The 13,440-nt window shown below is 34.3% G+C and overlaps 1 protein-coding gene across 6 annotated transcripts in view; it reads left to right on the top strand.

Moving 5' to 3' along the window:
- The window catches only part of LOC149081709 (uncharacterized), a 237,161-nt gene that overhangs the window by 216,305 nt on the left and 7,416 nt on the right, over positions 1-13,440 (top strand). For 5 of the 6 annotated variants that reach the window (XM_089237123.1, XM_089237122.1, XM_089237118.1 and 2 more), the window contains 15 exons: positions 149-268; positions 417-503; positions 1,461-1,645; positions 1,973-2,129; positions 2,350-2,536; positions 2,736-2,830; positions 3,196-3,261; positions 4,299-4,475; positions 4,751-5,040; positions 5,712-5,927; positions 6,274-6,402; positions 8,735-8,865; positions 9,926-10,109; positions 10,227-10,548; positions 10,740-10,894. In XM_089237123.1, the coding sequence (XP_089093249.1) occupies positions 149-268; positions 417-503; positions 1,461-1,645; positions 1,973-2,129; positions 2,350-2,536; positions 2,736-2,830; positions 3,196-3,261; positions 4,299-4,475; positions 4,751-5,040; positions 5,712-5,927; positions 6,274-6,402; positions 8,735-8,865; positions 9,926-10,109; positions 10,227-10,548; positions 10,740-10,894 (2,501 nt within the window). The remainder of the gene's footprint in view (positions 1-148; positions 269-416; positions 504-1,460; positions 1,646-1,972; positions 2,130-2,349; positions 2,537-2,735; positions 2,831-3,195; positions 3,262-4,298; positions 4,476-4,750; positions 5,041-5,711; positions 5,928-6,273; positions 6,403-8,734; positions 8,866-9,925; positions 10,110-10,226; positions 10,549-10,739; positions 10,895-13,440) is intronic. The other variant, XM_089237120.1, reaches the window with a different exon arrangement.

The raw sequence follows: 13,440 nt of genomic DNA, 5'->3' as shown, positions 1-13,440 counted from the left end.
TTTTGGGAAATCGGCTGTTAGAACTTAAAAAAATATATATATATGTATGTAGCATATATTTTTAATATTTTTTACAAAGAATATAACATCAAGATTTTTATGGATTTAAAATTATACCCACAACAACTGGGATTTTTTTTCTTTTCAGATACGCTATATCAGCCAAACTCAGGGTCTTCCAGCAGAGCATATGCTCAATGCAGCAACTAAAACTTCACGGTTCTTCCATAGAGAAACTGATAGCAATTATCCTTTTTGGAGGCTAAAGGTAATAAAAAAAAGATAGTGAGAAAAGTGCTTTTTTGGTTGTTTGGATTTTAACAGTTTATTTTATGATATGTGGAGAATAATTCAAATTTGATGTTGAATTAATATATTTACAGTCAATAATTTTTAAAGAAACTTTTTATTTTTAGACTCCTGAAGAGCATGAAGCAGAGACTAACATCAAGTCCAAGGAAGCTAGAAAATATATTTTCAATTGCCTTGATGATATGGCTCAGGTATTTTGGGAATTTATTTTCAGTAAACCATTGTAAAATAAGATTCATTTTTGTCAGATGTGTATTTTTAAAATTTTTTTAATTACCTTAGTTTCCCATCCCATCTATAGCAGTTCTATATAACCTGGAGAAATGAAAACATGCACCAAAATGCAAATGTTCTGTATATAACCTACACATTTGCAGTTCCTCTTCTCCTCTCCAATTATTTCAGCTGGAAATGGCACTGGAGGAGTAAGAATCTGAATAAATATCAGCAGAACAATAACCATTTCCATGTACTTTAATATGTTAGTCTGACAGGGCTCCAGCCTTTAGACCCATTGGTGATCTGATCTGTATGTTAGTAATATGATTTCTTAGTTTGGATTGTTTGTAAATTCACTGAAAACAGGCCTGTCAAAAATCTTTTGCTTGGAACCCTGTTGTAGATACCAGCCTAGCATAAAAAAATTTTCATGGATGGCCCATGAGTTATGTACAGGAAATTACAGTAAAGGAATATTTGGGGAATGTCTTTAGATTTTCTTCCAGTGCTAACCAGTTATATTAATTGTTTAATTTATATTTGTGCGGCCTAATTGTGAGAAACATGTTAATATTTGCTATTCATATGTTGATAACTACTACAATATACTACTTGTATTTCTTTGAAAGAAAAATAATCATCACCAAAATTTAAATGACTAAATGTTTCATAAAATGGTCTTGCTAATTCAAGACATTGCTTTAGATCATCAATCATTCTCATCCATTAATGAAGAAATCTTGAGCATCTTTGGTTTTTAAGGAAAAATTCTTGAAACGAGCACTGTAACTGATAAAAGGTTGAATGTATATTCTCAAAATTGTTGGCTTCTAGATCTCAATAAGTGACATTAATAAGTTTTTCTTTTCCATTTATACTAAGGAACAAAGCAAGCTATTGAATACATAATTGTTGGAAACTTATTACAGGTCAATGTTCCCACTGATCTAGAAGGGGGAGAATTGCTTGGTGAGAAAGCTGATAGAAGGGAATTCATAGATCTCTTGAAAAGGATGCTCACTCTTGATCAAGAGCGAAGAATATCACCTCCTGAAGCTCTGAATCATAATTTTGTTACATTGAATCATTTGGTTGATTACGCCCATTGCAACAAGTAAGTGCAACTTAATAATTCTCATTTATGTCAAATACAAATACAATGCCACAGCAGATAAAATGCCCAATGAGGTGACTGAGAAAAAGATGTCCGTGCAAATATGAATGTCGCAATATTTCAAAAATACAGTAACCCAATTAAAGATGCAATTACAAACAAAATATATACATGATAAAATATATTATGCTGTACCCATAAAAAATACTTATGGTTGTCTGATTTAACTATTTCTTTGCCATACTTTTTTTTATCTTTGTCAATTTCATTAAAAATTATATAAAAACTTCAAGATTCACTTATGTGGTTTTTTTTTTTTTTGTTTAGTGTGAAAGCATCTGTTCAGATGATGGAAGTGTGTCGTAGAAATAGGCACTCATCTCTGAATCACAATGAAAATCAGGTGCCACTCGTTGCCAACTTCTCATCTTCAAATAATGTGGGCTTAACATTCAACAGTCAGTTCAATACTCTCCAGAATCAGGTATTAAACAATAATCATGTATCTTCTTTTTCTCTGAAAATGCTTCTAATTTGTGATGTAAAATGTAAACCTAACTAAACCTAAGTTTCACCCATCAAATATTCCCAGCAAATTTTCTTGCTAGATACCCATGTATTTTTCAAATACCTTTTGTTATTTTTTTCCTCATAAATGGTTTTTTTTTTCAAAAGACGTGCTTAATTTGCATTATTTTTTTCAGAGTCAGTCTATGTCTGGTACACAGGGTATCCTCACCCAAGAGCAACCTCAACCAAGAGTATCTGCTGCACCAACAGTCACTGGAAACCTCTATACAGCCTCTGCTGCAGCTGCTCAGGCCCGTGATCCATTCCAGCATGTGGCACCATCCCTGTGTGTTTCTTCTATACTTTGTCCACCTTATCAGAGTAAGTTTAGCAAGTGCATTCTGGGTTTGTTTTTTTTTTAAAAAATCACCATAATTGAACAAACTTCAAATATTGTAAATGAGAAAATTGGTAAATTTTAGATCTTATAGTTATGACTTAACGCTGTCACTTATTAAATGATATATTTATTCAACTTTTTAATTTCTAAATGGTATATATTTTTACAATCTTGTCTTAGGTTTGAATTCCCCTGCTAAGCATGTATTGCCTGTAGTTGCTGCACAAGCAGCACAGCCTCAAGCTCTTCAGATACAGCAATCACTACTCACTCAGGTTAGTATTTTTGAATAAATATGTGTTCTTTTAAATATATGAACATTTATATGATTTTATGAATGCCAAATTAAGAAAACTGGTCGGGGGGGGGGGACTTGGGGGTCTGGTCCCCCCCCCCCCGAAATGTGAGAAAATGACCGAAAAAAGGGAAAAAGATGGCCAAATCCATTGTTCTGTCACTTTGGTTCCCCCCCCCCAAAATGAAAGTGGTCCCCCCCCCCGAACGAAATTTCTGGCTACGCCCCTGGGGGGGAGGGTAATTTTTTTACTTGCATAGGGTGATTATTTGTGATTAAAGTATATTATGAATTTTTGTGGCAATGTTTCATATAGTTTAATACATTTTCTCCATGGTGTTGCAGGTTGGAGCTCAGCAATATGTTCCTGTGTCAGTTGTGGAACAAAATGGACGTCAGATGCTTCTAACGGTAAGATTTTTTTACAAATACAATGCCACAACAGGCAAAATGCCCAATGAGGTGGCTGAGAAAAACATGCCTATAATAAATATGGATGTCATATATTTAAAAAATACAGCACCCCAATTAAAAATGCAATTACAAACAATATACATACATGATGAAATATTATACAATGCCCATAAGAATATTATGGTTGTCTCATTCTAAGTAAGGATAACTTCTCAATTTACCCCAACATGTTATGGCATTTCTTTTTAAATGTGTCAATTGTGTTGCAATTTACTACCTCCGGGGGTAAGCTATTCCATTTATTAACAACCCTATTAGAGAAAGATTCCCTGTGACACCATAACCTCGCATTGTCCCTTACCAATTGATACTGGTGTCCTCTTGTAAAAGCAGTTGACTGACGGTGTAGAAGTAATTCATGGTCCATCCCATTGAAAATTTTGAACACTTCGATCATATCTCCTCGACACCTGCGTTCATCCAATGTAAACATATTCAAAAAATGAAGTCTTCCTTCATGACTCAAGCCCTGTGTGCCAATAAGGACACGCGTAGCTCTTCTCTGCACCCCTTCAACCAAGTCTATGTCCCTCTGTAAGTATGGTCTTCAAAACCTTACAGCATACTCCAGTCCAGGACGAACTAAGCCTCAGAAAAGTGGAAGAATGACTTTAGGAGAACGCGAAGAGACCTTTTTTAAAATGAAACCAAGCATTCTATTTGTTTTTTGACCACTGCTGAACAATTTTCAGAAAACCTAAGCTGCTCGTTAGTGAGAATTCCCAAATCAGTGACCCTAGTTGCATCCGGGATAGTCACACCATTCAACTCATAAGAAACTGCATATTTGTTGCTTTCCTAATTACAGTAAAACAGAAGAATTAATATCCAAATCATTTGAAAATTGTTTGTGATTTTTTCCATTCTACATTTGCCTTGCACTTAAATATAATGTTGAATATGACTCTTTTTTTTTCCCCCTTAAATACTGAAGGCATTACCTGCAAAAATGCTAAATTAAATTTGCTTTACAGAATGCTGTTCAGTCAAGCTGGCCGGCCAACAGGCAAATGTTTGTTCCTTCGTGGCAGCAGATTCCTGCTCAGAGAGCTGTTCAACAACCTATCATACCAGATTCCCAACCATGGAGTCGTTCTTTGGTATTGGAAAGAGCTGCTCTTTTACCTGAACAACCCGCTGTGATTCCTGTTGTAAGTGTTGTATTTCTATAATATGTGGGTATATAAATGTTTCGTGGGAAAAAATATTATAAGCAGGTATTCAAATTTTTGTGTCAAGTAAATTTTTATTTCACCCTTAAATTTCTCCAAAAATATTATGTTATCATAATTTTTTGACTGACACCTTTTTTGCTGATTCAAGCTTTGTAATATTTCAGGTGAAACTTAAAAAAAAATTCAATATTTAAGAGATTTGACTACTGCAAATATCATTATGTCTTCATCTTCATGATTTTTTATTGCAGGAAGTACATGACAGTGCCATGTATGACCATCTTCGTGATTGCAATAGTCAATTAAATCCTTTGTTGCATCAACAGGCCGCAGCAGCAGCAGCTCTGGCAGCTCCAAGTCTGCAGCAACCATGGACGTTTATGAGCACTGGCACATCACAGTGCAGATCAGCTGCCACAAATCAACAGCATAGACATTTGGCCCAGCAGATTTCTGTCAGCCATTGCCATTCAAGCAAGACAAATGCTTTGGGTTTGGTTCCCAACAGCTCTTCATCTTCAAAAAAGCAGCAGAGATTAAGGTATGATGTTCCCCATTCCTTCATTGTCATTTACCCCCACCCCCTATGTTTATTTTTTGCTATATGAATTATGTCAGTTGATAAGCAAAATAATTTTTATACATTTGCATTTCAAAAGATATGTTTGCTCTGATGGGATTTGTGCTAGGTCTGTCAGCTAAATTTTAAATCTCTATATAGTAGGCAAATTTCTCCAATAGACAGCCCTTTGTTAGCTTCAATGAGTTTTGAAGCCCTTTTACAGCTCTTTCCAGATACTTAATCATATCCCCTAAATGGATTCTCAGCCTCTGTTTCGGATATGGGAGGTGTTTTATAATACGATACTTGATACTAATCATAGATATTCTATATATAAGTAGATATTCCATCTGTAATGCAGAGATTATATCTCTTTATTTATATGAGCATAACGTAAAGAAGAAAATCCTATGATAATATATTTTGTGCAAATTCTTATTGGGTTGCTTTGAGAAAAATAATTATCAAACATTTTTTTATTTAAATGTTTCTTTATTCATTTACTTTGTTGTTTGCTATTATATGATACTGCAGACAGTTGTTATTTTACAAAGTGTAGTTTCATGCCAATTACTCGTAATTGCTGCTTAAAATATCGATCTGATATACATCGACAAAATATTTATAATCATTCAAAAATATTCTATTAGGACTGCAAAAGAAAGAGAGGTCAATACCAGTCATGTATCGCCTGCAAAAAAGCGTGTGCGAGAAGAAGTTACTCCTAAATGGGAATGCATGAAGCATCGTTCTGATTGTAGCATGAGCTTGGCTGGGATGCCATCTAACGCTGCTGGTGTATGTGTTGCAGGCCAGCATGGTCACTGGAGTACGCATGGTACTACTTCTAAAGTGTCAAAATCAGGGTAAGCATTATTTTGTGTGTGTGCGTGCACGCGTGCAATAGAAAAAAAAACTTTTTTTTTTTTTTGATTCAATTAATTTATTTGCCAGTTTACTTGAAAATAAATTATTTTACACCATTTTCAGTTTTTAGGAGAAAGTATATGCATTTAACATTTGGAACACATCAAAATAACTGTTAAAAGTTTGGCTCTCATGAGAGGACATGTTTCAATTTTCAAAATAGGACAAATTATGGGCAATGAATTATTGTATTACTTTTGCAGGATTTTTTTTTTTTTTTCATTTGAGGGATAGTATTATTAAATTTATTTCTGCAAATATTGATAACTGATTGTTCTTTTTCAGAGCCAAGGCTGTTGCAGCTGGGACAGAGTCAAATAAACCTACTATAGTCATTTGTGACACACCTAGTCCTCCTATCAGTGTTATAACAATCAGCTCAGATTCAGATGAAGAAGTTGATTCTCATATCCCGTAAGTTGATTTTTTTTTTTTTTTTTAGTTTTTTTTACATGTTTGTTAATACTAGTCATTTTTTATCATTATTCATTAGTTTAGTTCTATATGCTGGGGGTAAAGGGCACCATGTCCACTTTTTGAAAATTGGGATAGCACTATTTATTTGTTGTACTTTCATTACACTGCACATAGATATACGACACTAAGTCCTATTTCAATAAATTCCAGAGATATCCATTTCATAAAAAAAAGCCATCGTGTCACATTTTGTTAAGAGGCAAAGGGCACGAAGTAGACTTGAAGCCTTATACCTCTGTGCATACTTGGGAGGGATAAAGCACCATCTGGGCAAATTGTCTTACATGGTTTCTTGATATAGTTATGCACCATTGATTGTAGTCCACTAGCTATGTATAAATTATTCCAGCATCGATTGAACATTTTTCAAATCCATTTTATCCCTTCTTCCCATTGTCATATGGCCCACATGAACCGAAAGGTTTGTTCATCTATGTCAGGGTCTGAGTGGGATATAAGGGGGCTGGATCCATGACCTGGATCAAATACAAATACAACACGAATACTTATGGTTGTCTAAAGACATTTAGTTAGTCAGTGAATGTTTTTTAATTGTTAAGGCTCCATTTGGGGGATGGTAGGCCTTGGGCAAACTCCTCACTTCTCCATGCAGAAACTTTATTATTTATGATTCCTCCAACTGATCAGCATATTGCCTGATGTAAGATAAAAATAAAGGGGCTTGTGGCGGAAAAGAAATGGCTTTGTGTCTGTTAAAATTGGCAAATAGCGTGATACCAGACTCTACCATTCAGAGAGAATAGAATTCCACAGATAAGAAATTATCATATGGACAAAATAAGAAGTCTCTTGTTACAGTTATTTATTTATTTTTTTTTTTTTGATTTTAAAAATCCATCCACAGATTCAACAAATTGATCAAAAGTTTTTCTTAAAGAGCCACACCCATATGGAAACTGATCCAGTTCATGGTCATATGGGAAACAAAAGAAAAAACCAAACATCAAACATGACAATACTGACAACAACTTGTACGCCAAACATGTATCAAAGAAGCGGTATGCAATTTGGAATGTGAAAGCTTTAAGCAAATAAACTCATTAATTATTGGCAGAGAAGCTTCTTTTGCCTTGAGAAAACTTCATGCTGACAAACAACCTATTTTAATGGCCATCTCAAAGAGCATCATGGGGGCCCCTGAGCAAGGTGATTTTTCTGTGGTGCCTACTTGGCTAGAGATGACTGCCTGCAATGTACATGTTTACTGTCAAAAGTTTTAAACAGACCTGATTTTTCATGAGTCTCCCTCTGCACTGGATTTCTCCTGTCTGTGAGCTGAGTGGGCCCTTGTATTAAGACAGCTATATTCAAGATGATATTTGAAAGTTTTTTTGAAAATTTGTTTCAAAAGGTTTTTTGATGATGAATTCAAAGAACTTGATTTAAAAAATCCCGGAGAAGTAAACTCATCAGATGGCCTGAAGCTTTACTACCCATCACTGATGACTTGTTACTGATTTCTAGGCAAAAATATGAAGATTTGATATTAAGACCGGGGGGGGGGGGAACTTGAGGGTCTGGTCACCCCCCACCCCGAAATGTGAAGAAATGACCGGAAAAGGGTAGTCAGATCTATTTTTCGATCACTTTGGTTTCCCCCCCCCCCCCGCCCCTCTGAGCAAAATTTCTGGCCACGAGCCTGTTTGATATCATTGTTGCCATTTATACCTTTCGTTTGTCATGGTTTTTATAAGAATTTGCCAATATCTACCAATGCCTGAAATTACCCAGAAGTTCACAAACCTGAAGCTTTTGAGTTTTGACTGATGTATAAATATATATTTTTTCAATATCAGTCAACATTTTTGTCTTCATTTAGTTGTAAGAGTGGAATAAATCAATTTTGCCTATGATAGAATGCATTTTATTAACAATCAAACGTAGAAGCATAAGACACTGTCACAGGTATTGACTTTTCTAATTTTTAACTCTAAGGTAAAGTGCTCCATGTCAATAAGGTTTTGTAAACATTTTTTAAATTAAAAAATTAATACACCCTAAAACCTACAGTATTATAATTTGAAAGTTAGTAGTCGAAATAATAAAGGTACAAAGGTTTATTGAAAAATATTCATAAACAAGTAAGCTGTAAATAAAGAAACAAACAAACAAAAAAAACTTTAAACTTCTCTCCTTCAAAATTGCACTTTTGTGACATGGTGTCCTTTACTTTTGACATATAGAGTTGAACTTGCATAATTATATTTATGAGAAAATCAAAATGTAATTTTTTAAAATTTGTATGAAGGGCGAAAAGAAGCAGAATGGCTGTCTCAGAAAGAAAAGTGACAGGAAGAATTGTCCACAATGCAAATTGTGCTAATGCTGTGCCTGTTTCCACATGCGCTAGTGTACTTCCTCTGACTCCTGACAATCTTGGTATGTGGGCATTATTTATTTATTGGAGTTTGGGTATTCATCATATTTGTTTAGTAATTTCTTAATTGGTGTTTTTCATTTATGTTAAAACATAACTTTTTTTAAATACATTCTTTTAACCTTTTACCTGCCGAATTGAGTTTTCAATAGATTTTCTTGATTTATTTTCAGTTAATTCTTCTTCTGATCCTTTAGTTTAAAGATATCAACCATAAAATTCATGAGAAAAAAAATTCCTGTATGCTTTTTGGGCTTGCCTATATCCATAGAAACAACATTAAAAATATAAAAAAAAAGTTAAATTAAAAAAATATATTACTTTTTTAATTTTAAAAATAGGTAATTTAAAAAATTTGAATTCATGGCACAACTGCTGAAATGAATGAAATTTTTGTTTTGTAAATTAAGTTTGGAATCTCACATGTTCAGGAAAAAGAAATCAAGTGCTTTCATGTGAGAAAATATTTTTCTTCTAATTAATAAAACCAATGTTCCCAGTTGGAACACTGGCTGTTGGAAGGTTAAAGTGAAAAAAATTAATTTCTCACCTTTTCCTTTTGGGCAGAAATTACAAAATGTTTTGTGCTAACCCTGTAAGCAGGCCCATCATTTGGGGGACTCGGGGCTGGAGGCAACGCCCCCCCCCCCCAGCTTTAGAAAATACACTAAAAATGGTGTGTATATATATATACACACACACACACACACACACACATTGAGTACGTGTTCTTTGCCCCCCCCCCCTCCCAGAAAAGTTGAAATGATGGCCCTGCCTGTAAGCCGTTTTTAAAATTTTCCTGATCTGCATTTTTTAACTGCCACGTTGGAAATATATCTCGGGTTCTTGACATGCTTTTTTTCGGGGTGACCAAAATAAAGCTGATCAAGTTTGACGAAATATCTCAGGATTGCCACTGTAAGAGTTAAATGTTGAATGCATATTGTATATATTGTTTCGAATATTTGTACATTTCATGGGATCAATGCAAGAGAAAAATTCAATACAAATGATTTTAAATAAAAACCATCTATTTATTTATTTCCCCCATTTATTCCACAGGCATTCATGGTCGGATGCCAGTGACTACATCTGTAATTGGACTGAATATCTCCAAGACTCAGACAACTAAAGTCAGCTGTGTGACAGTTTTAGACTCTGATTCTGATGATCAGAAAAGTCCAGTTAAAACTTTGATGACAAACAACCTGACAAAGGTTAAACCTGAACCTAGCAGAGCATCTGGGTAAGTCAAATGCATTTTTAATCAATGCATTTCTCAGAATGTGCTAATATTCATGACATTGTGTATAGTATGATATATTGCATGCAAACATCTTTTAAGCTGATGTAATTTTTTTAGGCATTTCAATGCAGTACAGAAAAAACGTATACTATCCAAAGTCAACATGTACAACCAACAAAATGAACTGCCCAATGGTAGCTTACTCATGCCTACAAAGCAGGAAATATTCTCTACTGAAGAAGAGCAAAAATATGGCAACATGCATCAGAATCACCAAGTGCTGTCGTCATCAGGGCATCAGCAAAATATTGCTCCAGTTTCGCTTGCAACGACATCTGGAAATGGAAATCGCTGCAATGAAAACTACCTCAAATATCATGTTGTGGACCGTGAAAGGATGCTGAAGCATTCAACCTCGCCATTCCGCCTAAAAGAACAGGTAATAGGGAAAAAAATATTGATTACACTGAATCAATCTGCATGAAAAGAGCCGAAAAAATATTTTGTATTGTCAATGTTTTTCTCCATTTTGTTTTAACATTTTTTTCATATGTGTAAACTTTTTTTTTTGTTCATAAAACATATTGCATGCAACCTAATACAATTTTGCTTTTTTCTGGATCATCACAGAAAATCTCAAATCTTCCAAATGCTGCAAGTAGTGGCCAGTCCATGTTTGTCAGTGGGGATGTGACGAGGTATTCTACCTCATCTGTTCAATTGTCTCCTACATCTCACTTGAGCCATTCCCTGTACTTGACTGGAAGCCAGGCTGATATCTATAGGTCAGTTTCTCCTCATTTTATTTGTCTATATATAACTTAATCTATGCAGTGTATTCAATGCATATCATAATGATCTTTTCCAATCCACTGCTGAATACACCGTCACCTATTTTTTTAATTTCTTGTGTTTATCACCTGCATAAATGTTCATGTTTTCAATGCATATACTGTACTCAGACTCTGTATCAAACATTTTTTTTCACTGTGGCCATAACCACCTCACTAAAAATGTGATAGTCAGCTGAGGGGAGCGCCAAATGAAAATAACATTCACATTTCAGAGGAACAAAAATGTAAATATTATAGGGGAGACTGCTGTGTACCTATGGGCAAAATTCAAATTTTGATTTTTCTCAACCACTGGGAAACGTATTTTTACTTAGTAAAATGCTCAGGTTATGTTTTAAACCTTTGAGAATAAAGTCATTTTTTTTTAATCTAAAATTTTGAATACTGAATTTTTGAAAATTCAAAATTTGGAGATCCAATTTTTGTCCGTAAGTACAACAACCTGGTGTATCTATGGACACACCCAGATTTATATGTGAACATGATGCCACAAAATGTGTTTAATCAATTTTTTTCCTCTAACAATTACAAGCACATAGTTGCTGACCAATTTCATATGTAAAAAAAATCAATTTAAAAACTCTCTTGCAGGACCTATAACTTCTTTATAATTTTATAATCAGATTACTATATAGTTTTTACAGAAAACTAAAAATACAATATTATTTTGAAGGGAAGTTTTTAGGAAAAACCAAAAATAATGAAAAATTAATTATAACAATGTTTAAAATGGCTGATGTACCTGCGGACACGAACAATTGTTTCTGAAAGTAAAACACAAGTCATTTTTTTAAAGGGGGAATAACAAGTTAGATTAAGATTTTGATGACTTTAAAATCAAAAATAAATCATCGAAACCTCAGTAATAAACTACAACTATGATAAATAATCATAAAAAAATTAGAAAGAAAAAAATTAAGATGTGCAATTTTTTTTTACTGTGACCTTCAAAAAAGAGTAAAAATGTTAGAGTTAGTTTCCCGTGAACAACTAGTCTATCACTAGTTTACATTTGCTAAGAATCCCACCCTACATTCCCGTCTATTTTTGAATTTTAAAATGAAATACCATAGGCACAACTGAAGTACAGCGGTATCCCCTATATGATAGCTATTACCTCCTCAATCTGTATTGTCAAGAAAAGAATCTGCATTATAGTTTCACCATTGTGACTTCAGATCTGAAACATTATATCTGCATATCAGAGAAAAGGGGCATCATGGGAATTTTGCAAGAGCTATTTAAAGATTTTTTTAGTATGTGTTTCTATGGAGCTCGCGTGTTTTATAAAGTGTGAATGTGTCTGTCATTTATTGAAATATGATTTAGTGCTCTATACCTATGTGTTCTGTAATCAAAGCAAGGGACAAACATTATTTGTTGCCCCCCACAATTTTAAAATTTGATAATTTTGTAATAGTTTTCTTTGTTCCCACCTAAAACTGTGCCCCTGAGTTTTGCCCCCCCCCCCCCTTTAGCTCTGGCCTTGAATGAAAGTGCTGTAAATTAATAATGTTATTCCAATATTGACAAATCTATGTGGTGCCCTTTACCTCTGGCATACAGGTATAAATTTAGCAAAACCCCTCTTAATATTCACCTCTGTCTTGCAGCCAAGTAGAAAGTCCTTGGGAAAATTATTTAAAGTACACATTTTTCTGTTCCTTCTAACTTAGTCACCTTCAGTTATTGTGATGAATGCTATTTACATCATTCATTCCATTGGATTAGAACCCTTGTATGGACAAAAACATCCTTTGCTCTAGTGTTCCTTCTCCGTATATTCCTGGATTCCATCGTCAAATCCGTAATGAGTGAAAAAAAAAAGGTTGTGATCTGATCTGCTTTAAATAAAATATGATTAGGGACGGATTATGAGTATCATTTTGATAAGAGTACAAGGGGCCATAACTTGAATCACTTTGCAAAGACTTCGAAATCTTTGACTGCATGCAGTGTGAAAAACATGGGACATAAACTTTTCAAATTCAACTTGAATGTTTAGAGCAGTTGAATATGTACAGTTTATATGATCATGCTGTTTTCCAGAGAGTCCCACTTTTTGGAACATGGCTTCTGGGACAGAATCTTTCGTAGGCTCTCCATGCAGGCCAGAATTTTACATGTTCTCTTTCTAGTAAATTTATAGAATTAAGAAACAGAAATTATATGATATTCATCCTGTGACCCAGGGCTATAGTTCTATCAGCTTCATCTATGTTGGATCCACTACAGAAAAAAGCTGAAATATTTCACTCAGTCTTGAAAATCCAAAACTTTTATTCTTTCATGGGGTGACATTCCAGTGTTGACTATGATATACATGCTAAAGGTGAAAATTAACACTCGCCATGTGGTGACCAAACATTTGAGCGCAGATTTTAAACAGTGGGGGAATAAAGATTCCTTAGAGCAATCCACCCTATAAAGCAGACGCACTCAAAGTGTGCATCACTGCTCCTAGGGGGTGTTATGGC

Source organism: Pholcus phalangioides, unplaced genomic scaffold (assembly GCF_987345545.1).
Source record: "Pholcus phalangioides strain wild (caught in Gottingen) unplaced genomic scaffold, Ppha-v1.0 ptg000009l_1, whole genome shotgun sequence".
Classification (NCBI taxonomy): Eukaryota; Metazoa; Arthropoda; class Arachnida; order Araneae; family Pholcidae; genus Pholcus; species Pholcus phalangioides.
The sequence above is the reverse complement of the archived record's forward strand: the minus strand, read 5'-3'. Positions and strand labels throughout refer to the sequence as shown.